General features: G+C 38.4%; 1 protein-coding gene across 1 annotated transcript in view; it reads right to left on the bottom strand.

Moving 5' to 3' along the window:
• The window catches only part of Sergef (secretion regulating guanine nucleotide exchange factor), a 224,265-nt gene that overhangs the window by 77,568 nt on the left and 124,800 nt on the right, over positions 1–21,897 (bottom strand). The window contains 1 exon segment of the mRNA XM_005326752.4: positions 16,335–16,371. Coding sequence (XP_005326809.2) covers positions 16,335–16,371 — 37 coding nt within the window.

Raw genomic sequence — 21,897 nt, 5'->3', positions numbered from 1 at the left:
GTATAGAATCTGGAAGTAGTCTGACAGATTTCAGAGCCACAATGATACTTTCTTCTCTTTCCCCCCTCTCTCTTTTCTTTTCTTTTCCTGCCTCTTTCTCTATCCTCCTCCATCCCTCTTTTGCTTTCTTTTCTTTTCTCTTCTTTCATAACCTTGACTTTAAATCATGACATCCACCATGCTGAGGACCAAAAAGTTGGCAGCATCTTTTTTATTTTTTGTCTCAGCTGAAAAAGCATAAGCTTACCAAGTTAATATCTTACAAAGCCACAAGATCAAACTCTCTTCCACATCTTCCAGGTTCCTCTGCTAAACAGCCACTAGCTTCTGAAAATAGATCAGATTAAGTCATTCCTCTGCTTTAAAATCTTTTAAAACCCCATAGGATGAAATCCCAGCTTCTTATTCTAACATCAAGGCCTTTATGTCCTGGCTATAGACATCCCTGCAGCTTTGTCTCCTATAGCTCTTCATCCCTCCTGATACACTCACTCCTACAACCACTTCCCAATTAGCTATGCCTTCTCTGGTTTTGTTTATGTTGATCCCACTTCTTGGAAGGCCTTTCTCTTCTTACTAGTTATTCTTTAAGATCCAACTCAAATATCATCTCTTTGGAGAAGCATTCCCTAACTCCATGTTAAGGTAAAGATGTCAAGTTTATGAATGAACAAAACAGTCTCAGAAAGCATGAGAGTTGTAAGGACCTTAAAAATTATCTTACACAATTTTATCTGTAAAGGAGGCCTCCTTAAGGTGACAACACCTTGAAAATATTCAGGACTTTTAGCCAGGTGCTCTTTCCATTACATGATATAGACTCTTAAGGAATGAATAAATCCATGAAAGGCCAAATGGACAAATGAAATATTGCTGAAGCCCTGCTCGGAGAACTTGTGAGTGAATGGTCACAGCTGTTCTGCATTTTAGGGCTTTAGGTACACCAGGAGGAACAGGGATTCCACAGAGACAAGAGGCAGCAGCAGCCAGAAGGTGGTTCAGAGGGGCAACTGCAAAAGCTGAGGCCTGTGGATGCTGAAGGGCAACCCTGTGAGCTAAGATGTTCACAGGGAGCTAGGATGGTGCTGCCCAGACTCAAGAAGCTTCTTTCTGTCTAAGCTAGGTCAGAGCAGACTCCCTGGCCAGTTTGGCCATTATTAAAGTTGCCCAACACACCTGGCTGATCCCTAGGTGCTATGCTCTGAAGATACACAAAGGGATAGGGGCTAGATTCTGCCCCTCTAGACAAGGACTATCAGCAGTACTAGCTCTGCCATTGCTTTTTCCTGTCTTTCCAAAGTCACATGCATATTGAAAGCTCAGTTGATGCTGCTTCATAAGCTAATTAGCCAGTCTGACCTATGAAGGGAACAGCACAATGAGGGGAAGTGTTGACCCCTGGAATTAGCACATGTTAGTCTGAATCCTAAGTTCTACCTCTTTTTGTCTCCATTTTCCCATTTGGAAAATGGGGACAATTTTTGTTTGTCTATTTCCTACTTTGTGTGGTGATGGCTAAATGAGATGACATATTCCAACACTTAGTAGCTACTCAGTCACTGTCACTTTGCTTTTACTCTGTAAAAAGGCATTATCCTTTTTTAAAAAAAAAAAAAGAAAAAGCAGTTTTGTCTACTGCTGTAATTGTCGATATCTGACATATCTTCTAAATAACCCATAAAGGATGTAAAGGAAATCTGGCTGTGACATGTCACCTCACTGATCACCAGGGTTGATTTTGCTGATATGGCTGGCTAGGTGAGTGTTTTCTTTCTCTTTTACTGCTGCTCGTGCATATCTTCCAAAGCTACATGCTCTGTCTAAGAAAATGATCTTCCCAGTTAAAGGAGGACCATTTTTCAGTCAAGGATATACAAGTAGCTGTGCTCCCCTGCTAGAACCTCCCCACCACCACCACCACACACACAAAAAAGCAGCTCTAAATAACCCATAATAGTTCCACATCATCAAAACAAGAAATTCAACACCTTTAGCATGATATTGGAGACTTGGCCATATCTGACCCTATGTTGTCTTGCTTGTCAACCACCTGTCTCTCAAACCTGATTCACATTTTAAAGCCTTCCTATCCATGGTTTATGTTGACCCTTCAGCATAGAATGCTGCTCTTATCTTTCCTTTATTAGGAGCCATCTCCTCCATGAGGATTTCTAAAATTAATCATTTTTTCTTCTTCACTCTCTCTTGTAATTCTTATCACTGTCAATTTTGTATTCATTCATTCATTGTTTAAGTGCAAACTATGTTCCTAGGCTGGCCTGGAACCTGGATTCTCCTGCTTCAGTCTTGAGTAGCAGGAATTACAAGGTGTATACCACCTTGCCCAGCTAAGAGGACAGACTTTGAGAGGTATGGAAGACTTTAGAAGTTGTCTACTCTAAGCAACTGACAAGGATCACACAGAGAGTTAGTGATAGACAGAGCTGAGACCAGAGCTCAACCCTTTTACTGCACCTTAGTTAGATATACATTTACAAGGCCCCAAGTCTCTTCAGTATTTTTAAACAAGTATATTGGTTCACAATAGCAGTTTTTGCTACTATAGGCAATCATAAAAGGACCAGAGTATTGTGCTAAAACATGATGGTCAATATAGTGACTAAAAAGACCAGCTTAACAGAGTAACTCAGCAAGGACGAAAGTATTCTCAATAGCTGGGCACCCTCACCTTCAGGTGGCATATAAAATGCCTCTTTTGAAGGGATATAAACAGTGCTTTTTTAGAAGTAATAGTGAAACAAAAACAAAAAACAACACCAGGAGCTAAAATGATATACCTTGGGAAATGAGGTTATGTGTCGTAAACAGAAATGTGACTTGAAGAGTAACCAATATTCTGTAGAAACATATCTCCCAGATGCAAAAAAGTTTAATATTTCTGACCTGGTTGAGAAGAAAATATGGTGCCCCAAACAGCCAGGTGCAATAGGAACAAATAAATCAAGCTCAGCTGTGCAAGGCAGGACCTGGGACAAAATGCCAAGAACCAACAGAACTAAAAAAGTTTGCTCTATTCTGTGGTCCCCTCTTCCTGGCAATTGGGCCAGGGAACCACTTCAGGAAGCTTCCTGAGAAGCAACCACCAGTTTTTGTCTGAGCAGCATGCACTGAACCTGAGTTCTAGCCCGACTTTCTGTTACTGAAAATCTATGCAATTTGTGTTAAGTTACTGCCTCTCTTTATGTCTTAGGGCTGCTAAGGTAGGTAGCCAATGAATCTGATAAACAGATTGAGATAATTGAGCAGCCATCTGGAAAAATAATGAAGTTGAATCCACAACTGACATCGTATACTAGGATTAATTCCAGACAGATCATAGATTTACATGTAAGTACTAGAATAAATATGAGGAAAGTCCTTTATTCCCTTAAGTGAGAAGAGCTTCTCTACCTTAAAATCTACAAGCCATATACAAAAAGAATGATAAATTTAATCTACAGTAAAAGAAAAAGTTGCATGGCAAAAACAATAAAGACAAAGTAAACAAAAGCACCAAAAGTAAAAACAAAAGACAAAAACCTTGGAAAACATATTTGCAATTCAAACTACAAAAGAGGCCGAATATGCCTAATGTCAAGGGCTACTAGAAATTTATTAGAAAGGGATCAATAATCCAATTGTTATAATTGGCTATCTTAGTCTGTTTGAGCTGCTATAACAAAATATCTTACACATGATAATTTACAAACAACAGAATTTTGTTGCTCACAAATCTGGAGGCTGAGAAATCCAAAATCAAAGGTGACCTAGTGTCTGGTGGGGACCCATTTCTCATAGATGGCACCTTTTTTTGTGTCCTCACACTGTGAGAGGGGAAAATAAGCTCTCTTGGGCTTCTTTTATAAGGGCATTAATACAGTTCATAGGAGTAGAGCTCCCATGACCTAACCACCTCAAAGGGTCCATCTCTGAATACTATCACACTGGGGACTAAGTTTCAATACATGAATTTAGGGGTGGGGCCATCAATATTTAGATCACATAACAAGGGCAAAGAATATTGTGGTAGGAAGATAATGGCCTCCCAAACTTGTTCAGGTCCTAATTCCTTGAGCCTGTGAATATGTTGTTACCTGGCAAAGATGAATTGAGTGAGAAGACAAAATTAGGGTAACTAATTAGCTCACAGTAGATAGAGAGATTATCTAAATATCCAAATGAATCCAATGTAATCACAAGGGCCCTAAATGTGGAAGGAGGAGGCAGAGAGCCAGTGTCAGAATGATGTAGGAACAGAAAGACTTGATGAGTCACTGCTGGCTTTGAAGATAACAGAGCCACAAGTCAAGGAATACAGGGAGCTTATAGAAACTGGGAAAAGCAAGCAAATAAACTCTCCCTAGAGCTACTAGAAAGGAACAAAGCCTGCCATACCCTGATTTTGGCCCAATGAGACTCACTTCAGACTTCTAACCTCAGACTCTTAAGGTAATACATTTGTATTGCTTTAAGCCACTAATTTTGTGGTAATTTATTATTGTGACAATAAAACACACACAGATGAAACAAACCTTCACAAAGAAGAAAATATAAATAGCTCTTGAACATATTTATAGTATCTAAAATTAGAGTTTACAAAGACCACAATAATCTTAAAGAAGTACAAAGTAAAAGGGCTTATAATACCAAGTATCAAGATTTATTTTAAAGCTATAGTAATGAAGATTGTGTGGTAATGGTACACAAAGAGTAAAACAAACTAATGAAAAAGAAGAAAGAGTTCCAAAGAACACACAGTGTACACAGTCTCAATTTCTAACAAAGGTGACTCTGCAATTCAAAGCCGGAAGGATAAACTATTCAATGAATGGTTCTGAAACAATATTTTTTTAAAAAAGATTTTGAGGTGAATTTTTAGTCCTAAATACATGAAAAAAAAAAGCTTCACAAAGAAACAATATATTTGCACAAACTTGGATGAGACAAAAACATCTTAAACAGGATGTAAGTACCTCAACCCACTGAAGGAAAGACAGTCTAGACAACTAGACTTCATTAAAATTAAGAACATCTATTCCTCAAATGACACCATTAAAAAAGCAAGAGAGACTTAGAGAAGATGCTTGCAATATATAATCTAACTCACGGTTGGAATGTGTAAGATACAAAGGATGCCTACAAATCATCAAGAAAACAGACAATTCCATGAAATAGAAAAGAAAGGAACCCCTCCAAACTCATTCTATGAGGCTAATATCACCCTGATACCAACACTAGACTAAAACACATCAAGGAAAGAAAACTTCAAACCAATATACCTGATGAACATAGATATAAAAATTCTCAATAAAATTCTGGCAAATTGCATACAAAAACTTATTTAAATGCACCACAATCAAGTGGGCTTCATCCCAGGGATGCAAGGTTGGTTCATAATAGGGAAATAAATAAATGTAACTCATCATATCAATAGACTTAAAAACAAGAATCATATGATCATCTCAATAGATGCAGAAAAAGTATTTGACAAATGCTTAATGAAAGGGTACTAAATACCCCTTCATGATTAAAATACTAGAAAAACTAGGGATAGTAGGAACATACTTCAACATGCTAAACTCAAGGCCAACATCATTCTAAATGAAGAAAAATTGGAAAGCATTCCCTCCAAAACTGGAACAAGACAAGGATACCTTCTTTCATTACTTATATTCAACATTGTCCTTGAAACTCTAGCCAGCATAATTAGAAAGAAGAAAAAAATTAAAGGGATAGGAACAGGAAAAGAAGAACTCAAACTATCACTATTTGCTGATGACATGATTTTATATTTAGAAGATCCAAAAAATTCCAACAGAAAACTTCTAGAACTAGTAAATAAATTCAGTAAAGTAGCAGGATATAAAATTAACACCCATAAATCAAACACATTCCTATACACCAGTGATGTATCCACTGAAAGAGAAATTAGGAAAACTATCCCATTCACAATAGCCTCAAAATAAATAAAATACTTGGGAATCAAGTTAACAAAAGAGGTGAAAGACCTCTACAATGAAAACTACAGAACAGTAAAGAAGGAAACTGAAGAAGACCTTAAAAGATGGAAAGATTTCCCATGCTCTTGGATAGGTAAAATTAATACAGGCAAAATGGCCATACTACCCAAAGTGCTATATAGATTCAATGCAATTCCAATTAAAATCTCAACATCATTTCTTATGGAAATAGAAAAAGCAATCATGAAATTCATTTGGAAAAATAAGAGACCCAGAATAACCAAAGCAATCCTTAGCAAGAAGAGTGAAGCAGAAGGTATCACAAAACCTGACCTTAAATTATACTACCAAGCTATAGTAACAAAAACAGCATGATATTGGCACCAAAATACACATGTAGACCAATGGTACAAAATAGAAGACACAGAGACAAACCTACATAAATACAGCTATCTCATACTATACAAAGGCATCAAAAACATACAGCAGAGAAAAGATCGCCTCTTCAACAAAAGGTACTGAGAGAACTGGAAATCCATCTACAGCAAAATGAAAATAAACCCCTATCTCTCACCATGCACAAAACTCAACTCAGAGTGGATCAAGGACCTAGGAATTAGTCCAGACACCCTGTGCCTAATAGAGGAAAAAGTAGGCCCAAATCTTCATCACATCAGATTAGGCCCCAACTTCCTTAACAAGACTCCTAAAGCACAAGAAATAAAAATCAAGAATTAAAAAATGGAATGGTCTCAATCTAAAAAGCTTCTTCTCAGAAAAATCATTGAGATGAACAGAAAGCCTATATTTGGGGAGCAAATTTTTGTGCCACACACCTGTCAGAGCACTAATCTTCAGTATATAGAAAGAACTCATAAAACTTCACATCAAAACCCCCCAAACAACCCAATCAATAAATGGGCTAAGGAGCTGAACAGATACTTCTCAGAAGAAGATATACATTTGATCAAGAGATATATGAAAAAATATTCAACATCTCTAGTAATTAGAGAAATGCAAATTAAAACTACTCTAAGATTTCATCCCATGCCAGTCAGAATGGCAGTTATCAAGAATACAGACAACAAGAAATGTTGTCAAGGATGTGGGGGAAAAGGCACACTCACACATGGCTGTGGAACTGCAGATTGGTGCAATGAATCTGGAAAGCAGTATGGAGATTCCTTAGAAAACTTGGAATGGAACCACCATTTGACCCAGCTATCCCACTCCTCAGTCTATACCCAAAGGACTTAAAATCAGCGTACTACAGTAACGCAGCCACATTAATGTTCATGGCAGCTCATTTCACAATAGCTAAACTGGAAGCAACCTAGATGCCCTTCAACAGATGAATGGATAAAGAAACTTTAGTATATATACACAATGGAATATTACTCAGCATTAAAAGAGAATAAAATCATGGCATTTGCAGGTAAATGGATGGAGTTGGAGAATATCATGCTAAGTGAAGTAACTAATGCCAAAAAACCAAAGGCTGGATGTACTGTCTGATAAGTAGATGCTGATCCATAATGGGGAGGGTGGAGACATAGGAAAAATGGAGGAACTGTGATTGGGCAAAGAGGAGGGAGGGTGGGAAGTGTGCATGGGGACAGGAAAGATGGTGGAATGAGATGGATCATTACCCTAGGTACATGTAAGACTGCACATAGGGTGTGACACTACATCGGGTACAGCCAGAGAAACAAAAAGTTGTACTTCAATTGTGTACAAAGAATCAAAATGCATTCTGCTCTCATATGTACCTAATTAAGATAAATAAATAAATAATTTTTAAAAAGAGGTGAAAGACCTCTACAATGAAAACTACAGAACAGTAAAGAAAGAAATTAAAGAACACCTTAGAAGATGGAAAGATCTCCCATGTTCCTGGATAGGTGAAATTAATATTGTCAAAATGGCCATCCTGCCAAAAGTGTTATACAGATTTAATGCAATTCCTATTAAAATCCCAATGACATTCTTCATAGAACTAGAAAAAGCATCACGAAATTCATTTGGAAAAATAAAAGACCCAGAATAGCCAAAGCAATCCTTAGCAAGAAGAGTGAAACAGGTGGTATCACTATACCAGACCTTAAACTATGCTATACAGCCATAGTAACAAAAATGTCATGGTATTGGCACTAAAACAGACTTATAGACCAATGGTACAGAATAGAATACAAAGAGACAAAACCCCACAGAAACACAGTTATCTCATGCTACACAAAGGTGCCAAAAGCATTCACTGGAGAAAAAAATAGCCTATTCAACAAAAGGTGCTAGGAAAATTGGAAATCCACATGTAACAAAATGAAATAAACCCTTATCTCTCACCCTACATGAAACTCAACTCAAAGTGGATCAAAGAGTTAGGCACTAGAACAGAGACCCTGTGCCTGTTAGAAGAAAAAGTAGGCCCAAATCTTTACCATGTGGCTTAGGATCTGACGTCCTTCAGAAGACTTCTAAAGTGCAAGAAATAAAATCGAGAATTAATAAATAGGATAGATTCTAACTAAAAAGCTTTTCTCAGTAAAGGAAAAAATAATGTGAAGAGAGAGCTTACAGAATGGGAGAAAATCTTTACTAATGCACCTCTGATAGAGCATTAACCTCCAGGATATATAAAGAATTCAAAAAACTTAACATCAAAAAAACAAACAACCCAATCAATAAATGGGCTAAGGAACTGCACAGACACTTCACAGAAGAAATATAGTCTATCAATAAATACACGAAAAAATGTTCAACATTTCTAAGCAATTAAAGAAATGCAAATCAAAACTACTCTACCATTTCATCTCACTCTAGTCAGAATGGCAATTATTAAGACTACAAGCAACAATAAATGTTGGTGAGGACGTGGAGAAAAGGTACATTCATACATTGCTGGTGGGAATACAAATTGGTGCAACCACTATGGAAAGCAGTATGGAGATTCCTCAGAAAACTTGGAATGGGCCAGGCACGGTCAGCACACACATGTAATCCCATCAGCTGGGGAGGCAGAGACAGGAGGATTGCAAGTTCAAAGCCAGCCTCAGCAAAGGCGAGACACTAAGCAACTCAGTGAGACACTATCTCTAAAGAAAATACAAAATAGGGCTGGGGATGTGGCTCAGAGGTCGAGTGCCCCTGAGTTCAATCCCCAGTACCCCTGCCCCCTCGAAAAAGAAAACTTGGAATGGAGCCACCATTTGACCCAGCTATCCTACTCTTCAGTTTATATCAAAGGACTTAAAATCAGCATACTGCAGTGATGCAGCCACATCAATGTTTATAGCAGCTCAACTAACAATGGCTAAACTGTGGAACCAACCTAGGTGTCCTTCAACAGATGAAAGGACAAAGAAAATGTAGTTTATATACACAATGGAATATTATTCATCCTTAAAGAAGAATGAAATTATGGCATTTGCAGGCAAATGAATGAAACTGGAGAATATCATGCTAAGCAAAATAAGCCAATCCCCCCAAAACAAAGGCCAAATACTTTATCTGATATGTGGATGCTAATTCATAATTAGTTGGAAGAATAGAGTTACTTTGGATTAGGTAGAGGGGAGTGAAGGGAAGTGAGGAATATGGGGGTAGAAAGGATAGTAAAATGAATCATGAATAATGACATTATATATGAATCATGAATAATAATTATACATGAATCATGAAATAAAGACATTATTACCTTATGTACATATAGGATTACATGCTTAGTGTGATTATACAGAAAAATGAGAAATTATACTCCATTTATGTATTATGTGTCAGAGTACATTCTACTGTCATGTATAACTAATTAGAACAAATTAAAAAAAAAACACTGACAAAACCCACTTTAATGCAATGGGCAAGACTAATAGTCTTTTAATTTGACAAAAGAAGCCACCCAAGTTACCTATATGAGTATGAAAAGTTACTCCACATCATTAGTTATAAGAGAAATTTGAGTTAAAAATCAGTGAGACTCCATACTGTACCCTCATCAGAATGGCCTAAATCTATGAGATTGAAAATACCTGGCAAGGACATAGCACAAATTGAATGTTCACTTTGGAACATTCCATATATTGCTAGTGGCAGTGTAAATTGATTACAACTACTTGGGAAACTGTTGAACAGTATCTACTAATGCTGAACATATGACCTAGAAATCCTACGGTTAGTTATACACACAAAATAAAGAGATGTATATGTTCACCAAAAAGTATCTACAGAATGTGCACAGCAGCTTTTATTTACAATTCCCAACCTGGAAATCCAAATGTTCTATAATAGTTAAATGGACAAGTTACGGTATAATCCTACAGTGGAATATTACTGAGCAATAAAAAGAACTGCTGCTACAAACATAAATGTTTTGTTTGTTTGTTATTTTTTATTTTAAGACAGGGTCTCACTAAGTTATCCAGTCTGGCCTCAAACTCAGTATCCTCCTGCCTTAGCCTCCAGAGTCACTGGGATTACTGGTGTGTGCCACCATGCCCAGCCCAACATGAATGATGCTGAACAAAACAGAAGAGTATCACTAATACGAAATTCAAACACTGACAAATGTCATCTTTGACAATGAAGTCAGAACAGAGGTTTCCTTTGGGATGGGTTACTGACTGACATGAGGCATGCGGTAGCTTTCTAGGGTGCTAGGAGTGTTCTCTCTCTGGGTAGTAGTTTCTTAGGTAAAATACATGTCCAAAAATGCATTAGCCCAAACTCTTAATATTTGTGCACTCAACTAAAGATACGATGTACTTCAATTTTAAAAGCAAAACAAACAAAAACCACCTTGAGTAGTTGACTTATCAGATTGGCAAAATCTAAATCTTAACAGACTCTATTAAGGAAACTGCCAAAAAGGGCACTCTTACACTTTGCTAATGGGAGTAAAAAAAAAAAAAAAAAAAAAAGATATAATCCCTATGGAGCCCAATTTTGCAGTATCTTGCAAAATTAAAAAAATAAGTTTTCTCTTTTATATAATAATTTCACTTCCAGGAATTCGTCTCACAACTACACTCTCCCACACATAGAATAATACATATGTAAGGTTATTCGCAACAGCACTGTTTATAATAATACAAGACTGGAAATGATCTTAAGTAATATCCATGAACAGGGCACTAGTGAAATAAATCATAGTATAGAAGAACTTGGAATATTGTGTAACTGTGAAAAAAAACAACTAGGAAGCCTTCTATACTAACATGGAAAGGTCCCCTAGATAAACTGTTGAGGAAAAAAAAAAATAAGACACTGAAAAGTGTGCGCAGCATGTACTATTGATGCGAAAGGAATGATGAGCCATATTTTAGTGTTCATTTATATATGAAAAAAAATTATAAGGATATAGAAGAAACTAAAAATAGGCATTAGCTATATATGTGGTAGAGGTTTTGGGTAACTGGATAGATGGGAGAATAGCATAAGAGGGAGATTTTTTATTTTAGATTTAATTTTGACATATACATATATTGACCATTCAAAAATTAAATAAATACATTAATTTTTTTTAAAATATTCAATGAAAGGGGAAAGATGCATCCTAAAAGAAGTGGCTTTCCAAAACAATGTTATGGATTTCATTATTTTATCTGGTTAATCAAGCAGAAGAGATTTAGCCTGGATATACAGAACTTGCCAATATGAAGGAGAATTAAATATTGAAATGAAGAGATGAAACACTATTATCTGGTGGCCTTAAAACTAGCCAGACTGTTACCCGTCTGCAGGAAGCAGCATGGGGTAGCAGTCCACAGGGTCTGAAGAATCTGTGCAAAGAACTGACAGATTTCTCCTAACTGTGCCATGTGAGTGGGGCAAACTGCTCATCCTAAGCTTGACCTTCCCTTATCTAGAAAACAGAGTCAACAATAGTACCAACTCATTAATTTGCTACCAGGATTAAATGGGATAATATGAAGCATTTATATTCTGCCTATCACACTGTGTATAGGAGCATTAAAGTTTGAACCTGCCTCAAAACACTCTACAAAGCAAGGGGGTTTGAAGGTATTGCCTCTCAGAAGAATAACCAGTACCAAAAAAAAAAGTTATTTCTCTCTATTAAATTATTACATGACACTGTTTAATGGTTTTCAGGTCAAGGTCAGATGTTCTGCCATACATATAAAGGTACAAAGGTTCAACAGTTGGAAAATAATAAAATGAGGGCGGGAGGAATCTATGCCTGGACTATAACTTCTATTTTATAAAAGATCTTACTTTGCATGGAGGAAGAGGAAGAATCAAATTTTCCAGTCAATATCCACCCTTCAATTTTGTCTATCTGGCAAACCCTAGTGCTCCAGGAAAAGGCCACCAATGAAGTCCTTACAAGGGTTTGTGTGGAGTGGGGAAGGAGGCAACACAGTCAGCTCTTTTTCATCTACAGGAAGGGGAGGCTGAACAACTGCATATCAGGAGTAAAGGCAAACAAATTACCCATTTGGACCAAAAAAAGCTGCTCCTTGGGCAAGAAAACAACTGGAGCCAATCCAGCTAGATATGGAAGTGATAGACCTAAAAACAGCTGGATATGGAGAGACTGCATTTAGGAGGCAGGATCTTCTGAGCAAGTGGTGGCCACAATCCCAAGGCTCACCTCTGCTGACTTCAGCATATATCCACAAATGAAAATCAATCAGGAAATTGTGTCAGATGTGGAGAGAAATCCTGGGTGGAAAGGAAGAAAAGAAAGAAGCAAACCAATGAACCAGCCAGATGAGCAAGAACCTCCCTTGCATTTTTAATATAAAACAATAATAACTAACCATTTATTCAGCTTTTGTTTTTGTGTCAGGCATTGTTCTTATTACTTTACATATATGAAAGCCAATTAAGGTGATCAAGACAGAGAGGTTAAGCCATTCACCTTTTATGAGGATACACAGTTCACAAGTGAAAGGGGCAGAATTTGAATTCAGGCACTCTGAACCTGTGTTCTTCTTAACTACTACCTACTATTACTGCTTCAGACCATAGGATATGACAGAGTAGAAAGAGCAGTCTTGGAAGTCAGGCAGATAGGTCTACCATTTACTTGCTCTTTATCTCTGGGTGAACTGTTTAACCAATTTAACCTCTGAGTTTCAGTTTTCTTCTCTGTAAAACAGGTACAACAAATCTACTTTGTGGAGTTGCACTCACTCTCTTGAGACAGGAAGTAGGTTCTAAATCATGTCCTCCTACCTTTTTCTAACTCTCTTCTAGGCTGATTCATCTATACTATATTTGTTAAATATTAACACTGTGTTATGATTTGGATATGAAATGTCCCCCAAAATCTCATATGTTGAAGGTTTGGTCCCCACTGCAGCAGTGCTCAGAGGTGAGGCTTTGGGAGGCGATTGATTGGATCATGAGGCCTCTGATATCATCTATAGATTAATCCATTGATGGATTCATAGCTTAGTGGGTTTGGGGGGAGGGGCTTTGCTACAAAAGTGCTCTCTTCCCTTCTGCTTCTTAGCTACAATGAGGAGATCAGCTTTGCTCTACTGCATGCCCACTGCAATGATGTGTGTGTGTGTGTGTGTGTGTGTGTCACCAGGGATTAAAACTAGGGCCTCCCACACGCTAGGCAAGTGCTTTGCCACTAAGCTACATTCCCAATGCACCGCTCCCCTCCCCCCGGCTTTAATTATTAATTTAAGACAGGGTCCCATTAGGTTACTCAGGCTAGCTTTGAACTTATGGTGCTCCTGCCTCACACTCCCAAGTAGCTGTGATTACAGGCCTATGCCACTGTGTCCAGCCCTGCCATGATGTTCTGCCTCACCACAGGCCCAAAGCAATGGGACTAAGGGATCTTGGACTAAAATCTCTGCAACCAGTAGCCAAAATAAATCTTCCTTCCTTTAAAGTTGGTTGTCTCAGATATTTTGTCATAGTGACAAAGTAACCCAGGCTGCTTCTACCCTTCAGCAAAGTTTGGCTTCTTTGATATTCTGCTCTAGTCTGTTCTATAACTATTTTGTGCCCGTCACAAGTGGAATACAGCACCCGGTACTGAAGGGCTAGAGCTCAGAGAGTGAAACTGAAGGCAGGGAATTCTGTCTAAAGTGGGCAATAGCAACAGGATTGAGGGGAAGAGCTATCTGTGAGAAATAGCTTTAAGCTGGTAGAATCTTCTCCTCCTCTAGCATCTCTCCTTCTTGCTGGTCTCCTGTGAGGCTAACAGGCAGCTTCTTGTCACTTCTAGGTTTCAAAGCTTGTACACTGCAGTGCACCCACTGGGGGCCACATTCCTCCAGTAGCAGGGAGCCTCTGACTCCCAGCTCATTGTCAGGTAGACTACAGAGAGCCCGGTGACAGGCCCACTTTTCCTCACTCTGGAAACATCAATTCAACAGACTGTAAGCCCTGAGCATTTGGGACAAAACAAAAAATTAATCTGCTTTTGAGAGTACCAGTATGTCCTGTTCTCCTGCCGCTGATGACCTCACTTGGGTAACACTGGACATGCCTCTCTAGAATGTCTCATTTCTCTCTCCCAACAAAGAAATACTTCACTACATCAATTACACTGACAAATGATTCTCCCTTCTCCCACTCCACCAAGGGAAATGGGAAATGGAAAAAATGGTATAGATGGATGGATGGATGGATGCATAGATGGACAGACGGATACAAAGGTAGCTAAGAGATATATGCAAGGCATTTCACATACTTTACCTTACCCAATCTTCACAACAATTCTGCAAGGAGAAATTATTATTCCCATTACATAGATGAGTGCAGAAGGGAAACTCACACACACAGCTGGAGCAGGTTTGAACCAAGGCTGTCTACTGCACTCTTCGCTCTTTCTACAGCCCCAAGCTGCCTATGTCAGTTCACCCCGTGCTCTGCTAGCACTGGCTCCCTCCTTTGTCTGAACTACTGCTTCTCTGTATTTAGCTTGCCTTCAATCTTCTTGTTGTGCTAGTCCCAAAGGAAGCTACCCTCTCCCAGTCCAGTGCCAGCAGCAGCAGCAACAATAACATCCTTTGATTCTTTGATTAGCTTGTCTTAATTATACCCAGGCTGGAGCAGTTTCAGTAGAAAGTGTCTGGTACTGCTGCAAAGCATGCAGGTTTGCTGTTACATTTTCTAGCTCTTTCTGACTCCAGCCCCTCTGACTCTCCATTGCTGTAGGCAACCTCCCTCCTTTGCCTCCTTGCTCCTGCCTCTTTGCACATCATATGTAGGCTTGAGAAATAATGCCTCAAACTACCACTACCCCAGGCAGCTACACCAATCTACTCAATTTGAGAGTTCTTGAGTCTCTGCTGAGAGCCAGGCACTGTTCTAAGTGGGGTGACCAAATAAGAAACAAAAGAAAATCACAGGGGCCTTGCCTTTCTGAAATTCCAAGTCAGAGGCTAGGAAAGAGAAATAGGAACAGAAATCCCTGACACAAGGCAGGCAATACTGATGTTATAACAAGTCCCGAATGATCAGAGCTAGAGAAAAACTTGGTTTTCTGTTTCATGCCCTCCAGTTTACAGAACTAAAGCCTAAAGAAGGGCAATTCCTTGAACTAATAATATCAGGTACAAACACCTAACATTTCTAAAGCCCTTACTAGGAGCTAAGTGCCATTCTGTTAGCCTTGCATATATTAGCTCATTTAACCCTCAGAATAATACTATGAGGTAGGCATTACTGCTATCCTCATTTTAAAGATGAGGAATAATTAAATAACGTGCAAGTTCACACTGGTAATAAGTAAAAGCCTGCACTGAACTTGGGTACTCTATGTTGTAGTCTACATTATAGTCTCTCTAATGTACTGTGAGATAAAGACTGAATATACCTGAATATACTGAATATACCTGTGAAAAGGCTTCTTGAATGAATTGCTCACAGGTCTAATAAGGAAAACACTGAACATGGGTCATCCAGAGCCAGCTAAAAGGAAGTCTCAATTGACCAGAGGCTTGTGAGGTCCCAAGTATTACCAAATACAAGGCAGTGAGGACAGTAAGCAAAGGCCCTTGTTTCCAAGAAAGAATCAAACTAAGAACTTGGTAGAAGGAATTTATTCAAAGAGCCAGAAGCCACACAATCCACTCTCCCTTTTTATGTCTGGTCATCCACAAACAATGCCCTGTGGCTGTAAGTTCTTTAAGGTCCTCAAATGCTACTTCCTGGGGCAAATAGGGCAGCTGGGGCACCTTAAAAAGATGACCAATGATGTGGATTGAACTTTTCAGAAAAGGAGCTCCTTTTGTCAACTCTTGGTCAACCATAGACTTTTATTCCCCAAGTCTTCCCCAATACATACACACACATATGCACCCTAGTTTTTGGTTAACCAAGAATCTTCTCCAATTCTGTTACATGAATTTCAGAACAAACACAGTTATCAGTATAAAAATTACTTACCAATTACTGCCAAATTATGCTCTGAGCCACAAGAAACCTGTTAAAAAGAATTATGTTATCTTAGAAAAAGAAAATATATAGATATTTCAGCCAGATTATTTTATGATCACAGTTATTTTCTAATGACACTAACATCCATTTTTGGCAAATTTTAGGAAGAAGTAGAAAGGCACCATATACAAAGGTTAAAACTATAATTACAACTTATTCACAGCTACATAAAAAGAGTGTGAAAAAAACACTGAACAGCAATGCACCAAGATGTTAAAGAGTTGTCTTTAGCCAGTCAGACCATCAGTGAATTTTTTTCTTCCTACTTTTTTGTATTTTTTAAACTTTCTATAATGAGCATATGTTACTTTAAAAATGGAAAGATAAGGCAATAAAGATAACAGCTTTTGAAAACCAAACTAAAAAGACTATCTCTCTCATCTGGACTGATAAAATGAGCAAAGAATTCTATAGAAACAGACTGGTCTGAGGAGAAATGCTTGACTTTTCTGTACCTGCCCACTCTCCCTTTTACCTTCCAGTCACACAAACTATCTGCAATTCTTTGAACATGACACATTCTCTTACACCTCTAGGACTTTGCACATGCTTGTTCTTCTACCCAGAATGCCCTCTCCACCTACTGACTACCTAAAACACTCATTCTTTAAAACCCCAAAGCATTTACAGAGACTTCCTTTGCTGTGGCTTCTAGGCAAACTCAGCATTTCCGTCATTTTGCTCTTATACATAGCATAATATTGCAGCAACCATCCTATTGCCCTTAGCATCTTTTTTGCTGTCTGCTCACTAGACTATGTGCATCTTGAGAACAGGGTTGAGTCTCATTCATCTCTGTATTACACAAATGAACTGTACAAAGCCCAGGATTCAGTTAACATCTGCTAAATAGAGAATGAATACAAGTACAAAGTACTTAAGAGAACAAATATATAATACATAAAATACAAATGGTTCAGGATTCTGAATCTAGTGTTTCTAACCGGGGAGAGCCACTTCTTGTCTTTCAGTGTCCATTTGTTCCAACTGTTACCAGGAGGAAATAACTGGGGATATAAAAGGTACTAATTAAGAGAAACTCTAGACTCTGGAGAAGCATCCTCTGAGTTTTACCAGGATGCTCACTTTAGCAAGAAGAAGGTTTTGGGTTCTCTGGAATGTTAATGTGGGGAGGGCCTGGTAGATCATCTATATTACCAGGAGGACAACAGAGGCTTATAAAAAGGAAAGAACTTGCCTGAGGTCCCAGAGTAAGACTGTGTCAAAAACCAAGACTACAACCACCATTCCTTTCTCTACTTCAACCTTTCTCTGTATCAACCTTTTTGTTCCACATACAAGTGAGATCATGTGGTATATGTCTTTCTGTGCTTGGCTTCTTTCACTTGACATATTGTCCTTCAGGTTCATTCATATTGTTTCAATTTACTATAGTTAATAGCAATGTATAATATTCTTGAAAAATGCTGAGTTAATTTTAATATTTTCTCACCACAAAAATATGAGGTGATGCATATGTCAATCAGCTTGATTTAGCCATTCCACAATGTATATATATTTCAAAACATCATGTGTACATAATAAATATACACAATTTTATCTGTCAATTAAGAAAATTAAATTAAATTTAAAAACAAACAAAAAACCATTAGACTAGAATCAGTCTGACTCTCTTTACTTTCACAAGAGTTCCTTTTTTGATGCTTCTCACTATTTGTTCCCCAGTAAAAACCATTTGGAAGTAAATTCAAAGATTCTCAGCAAAAACCCTGGCAGCTAAGGTAACTGGCTCAGAAGGCATTTGAACACAGGAGGCCATCTGCATATTAATAGGTGAGAAAGGGCAACAAAGTTTCCTTGGCTTCTTCCTGTATATAAACTGTGCCTCTCAGATCCCAGGTTCCACAGGGAAAAAGCTACATACATTTTTATGGTCTCTCTGAGAGCTCTGGCAAAAACACCCTATATATTTTACCCTTAGTAAATAGTTCTAGATTGTTTCATCTCTGAGCTCCTTTGAGGCTGGCTCTGAGGGATCCTATTGTGTCTCACCTAGAGCCATATACATAGCACGAATGTATTATACTTTTCTGACTGTTTTGTGACTGTTGCCCTAGGTCTGTTATGGGGAAGCATTACAGACTAATGAATAGGGAAAAACTTAGATGTCTAATAATAATGAAGTGTTTTTGTAAACTATGACAGAGTCATCAGCAGGATTATCAGGCAGCCTGGGAAAATGATGCTTAGAATAATAGCGAAGTACTCATGATCATATCATGTAAACTGAAAAATCACAAAAAAAGTGTGTGTATATAAAATATGGTCTCAATTCCATAATAAAACATTAATAAAAATGATGGCTGAAAGGAGATACACCAAAATGTTAACAATGGTTTCTTCTGGTTTGAGGATAAGATTGGCATTATGAGTATGGTTGTTTTCTTTTTACTTTTCTATACTCTCTGAATTTCACACACTATTTTTTTTTTTTTTTTTTGGTTGGGGAGGCAGTACTCGATATTGAACCCAGGGGCACTCTACCACTGAACTATATCCCCAAGCCTTTTTTTATTTTTTATTTCAAGATGGGTCCTCCTTAAGTTGCTGAGGCTAACCTTGAACTTGTAATCCTCCTGCTTCACTTTCCTAATGGCTAGGATCTCAGACAGATACCACTGTCCCTCAATTCTTCACACTATTCTTAAAATCTAGAAAAATCTATTAAAAATTAAGAAAACACCAATGTAATACAGTTGCCACCATAGAAAAAAGCAAACAAAACCTTGCCTAGCTATAAAATCTGGTATATTTAGAAATAATGGGGAAAGAAGATTTGAAGGAAATATAATTAAATTATCAGGGTAATTGTATCACAGTGATTGGACTATAAGATATTTTTTCTTCTATTTTCTAAATGCCCCTTAATTGTGGTGGCAGTAGTGGTGGTGGTTGTAGTATTAAGAGCAAGAATTAAAAGTATCCTATATTGAGGATTCAGATGTGCCAGATATTACACAAAGGCATTTTATAAAAATTATCACATTTTAATCATCATAATAATCTTTTCAGGTAGCTTTGACTTTACTCACTTTAGAGATAAGGAGACTGAGACTCAATATTAAACAGATATTTAAGGTGGCAGCAGTAGAATCAAAGCCAGGTTTGCCTGAGCTCTAACTTAGTGTTCTTTACCAATGTATCACATTATTTTTGCTTTTTTGAAAAGATTATTTTACTTAAAAAATGTAGAGAAAAGAATCTACCTCTATCTGCCACGGTTCACCCTGGGGTTGTCGGCTACCAAACTGACCAGCCTCAAGGACCAGGGGCTTCCACAAACAAGCCACTGACAAATGCCAGCATCTGGTAGTAGATGCTCCTCTGAATTAATGAGTGAGATGTGATAAATAAATCTTGTCAAGCCAATATAGAGCTTGCAGCTCAAAGTTTCTGACTGCTTCTTGCTCTCTCTCCATTGGCTTCAAGGTCAGGAGACTGAACAACACAGGCTACACAATCTCAGTGCTACATGTATTCCTTCAACAAGATTGTATCAATGACCATTTGCTTCATATTGCTTCTGTCAGCATCTACCCACCATCTGGCTGCAGGCAGCTTTCTACAGGACTTTGTTAACAATAATGATGTGCCCAGGAGAATGAGATTCAGAGCCAAGAAGCCAGGTGAAGCCTAGGTCCTCGGCTTTCTGCCTCTAAGACCTTTGGCAGAGCATTTAACCTCTAGGGTCTCAGGAATAAAAATATTCTCAGGAATAAAAATCAGACAATAGCATATATAATTGCTAAAGGACAATCCATTCCCTTACAGCCAGGCATCCCACCATCCCTACATATGAGTCTGACCACGTCATGCTTCTATATAAAACCCTTCATAGTCTCTCAGCACTGGTTGGGCAAAATCTAAAATACAAAGTACAGCTTACAAGGTCATTGTTAGTAGATCTCTGTTTACCTCCCTGAACTCATTTCCTTCCTCTGCTATTCATGAATCCTCAACTCCAAAAAAACTATTCCCTCTGTTCCATTCATATCACATTGTATTATTCTAAGAATATCATACAATTTCAGGCTTTCATGCATTCTATTCTCCTTGGCTGTAAATCCCATTCTCCCACTAATTAGCTCATGGATCTGTCTAGGCAAGTCCTTTATGGATGCTCAAACATCCACCTGCTGGTTAAGTTTTCCCTGCCTCTCAAGGTACAGCCAGCTGCTCACCCTGGCTATTCCCATAGCACTAAATGTTATCGCCCTTATTACACATGATGTCTATTCACAGACTACATGGGTAAGCCACCTGTGCCTCTCAGTCATCCACCAGACTGCCTGCCCAGTAATGTTTCTGGCACACAGCCCAAGTGCAACTCATGGGGTTTGAGGGATGAGGGACAATACAAAAAGAAGAGACTCAGGGAAGGCACAGGATCCTAAAGCAAGTGTGAGTAGCAGGGCGGTCCCTTCAGTTTAACTGGAGACAGGTCCTGAGATACACAGTGGGGCCAGAAAGGGAGCATCACTATAGATGGAGAGATGCCGGAAGCAACAAAAGCACAAATAGGGTTGTTCCAGGATCCAGCACAGCAAAAGACATTAGACCACAAAAAGGGCAGTCCCAGGAAACAGAGCACCAATATACTATAAGCAGGTCCCAGTTTGCTGGCTGGGGCCTTTGGAACAAGGGGGATATGTGCTTCCTCCTCCCTCCATGGAGTGGGGTTGGGAACAAACGTGTTTGTGGAAAGCTGTCCTGTCTTAGTGCTGCCCAAATGCTAGAACAACTTGCTCTGTCCAGGGCCCTTCTGTCCAAGGAGTCAGAGGTACAGAGAATTTTCAAACCCTCAAAAGCCAGTTTAAAAGCTCTCTCTCAGTTTAAAAGTGTAGGCTTCATCAGTTTTTGAAAGGGTAGTCTCAACTCCCCTGGGCTGGATCTTACGAAATACAGCTGGACTAAGAGAAATATTGACTGACAGTAAATATATGTTTATCCCAGTAAATATTATATTTACTAGATATTTACACCTAGTAAATATATCCCAGATGCACTGTTTAAGTGAATAATTGAGTGAATAAGCAAAAAATAGATGAATGTGAAGTAACTGCCAACTGCTGCTTATAAGTACTTTAGCAGTATAGTTCAACCATTTCTAAAATCAGCTGACGGGCCCTTGTTGAGTGCTATGGCCAGGCACCTGGCTAACAGCTTTGCCTATTTCATCTTATTTAATCTTATTCAAAACCTAAGAAGAGATAGAGTCTTTGGTCTTAGTCATTTAATAAATAACAGGGGCTCAGAGAGGCAACTTGTCCCACATCTTACAGATACTGGAGGTACAAGATTCTGTGATCCTGCAGATTCCAGCTTTCTGCCCTCCCAAGGGTTTTACCCCTTTCTTTTCACATATAGGATGGAAATAAACTACTCAATCCATCCAGTTCTTTACGTGTGGCAATCCAGGGCCAATTAATTATAAGGGCTTTTAAATTGAGAGAGACCTAGACTTACTGGGCCCAAACATCCTGCCTGGGGC

The sequence above is a fragment of the Ictidomys tridecemlineatus genome, chromosome 4, assembly GCF_052094955.1.
Source record: "Ictidomys tridecemlineatus isolate mIctTri1 chromosome 4, mIctTri1.hap1, whole genome shotgun sequence".
NCBI lineage: Eukaryota > Metazoa > Chordata > Mammalia > Rodentia > Sciuridae > Ictidomys > Ictidomys tridecemlineatus.
Note: the sequence above shows the minus strand (reverse complement) of the source record. Positions and strands in the feature narration are given on the sequence as shown.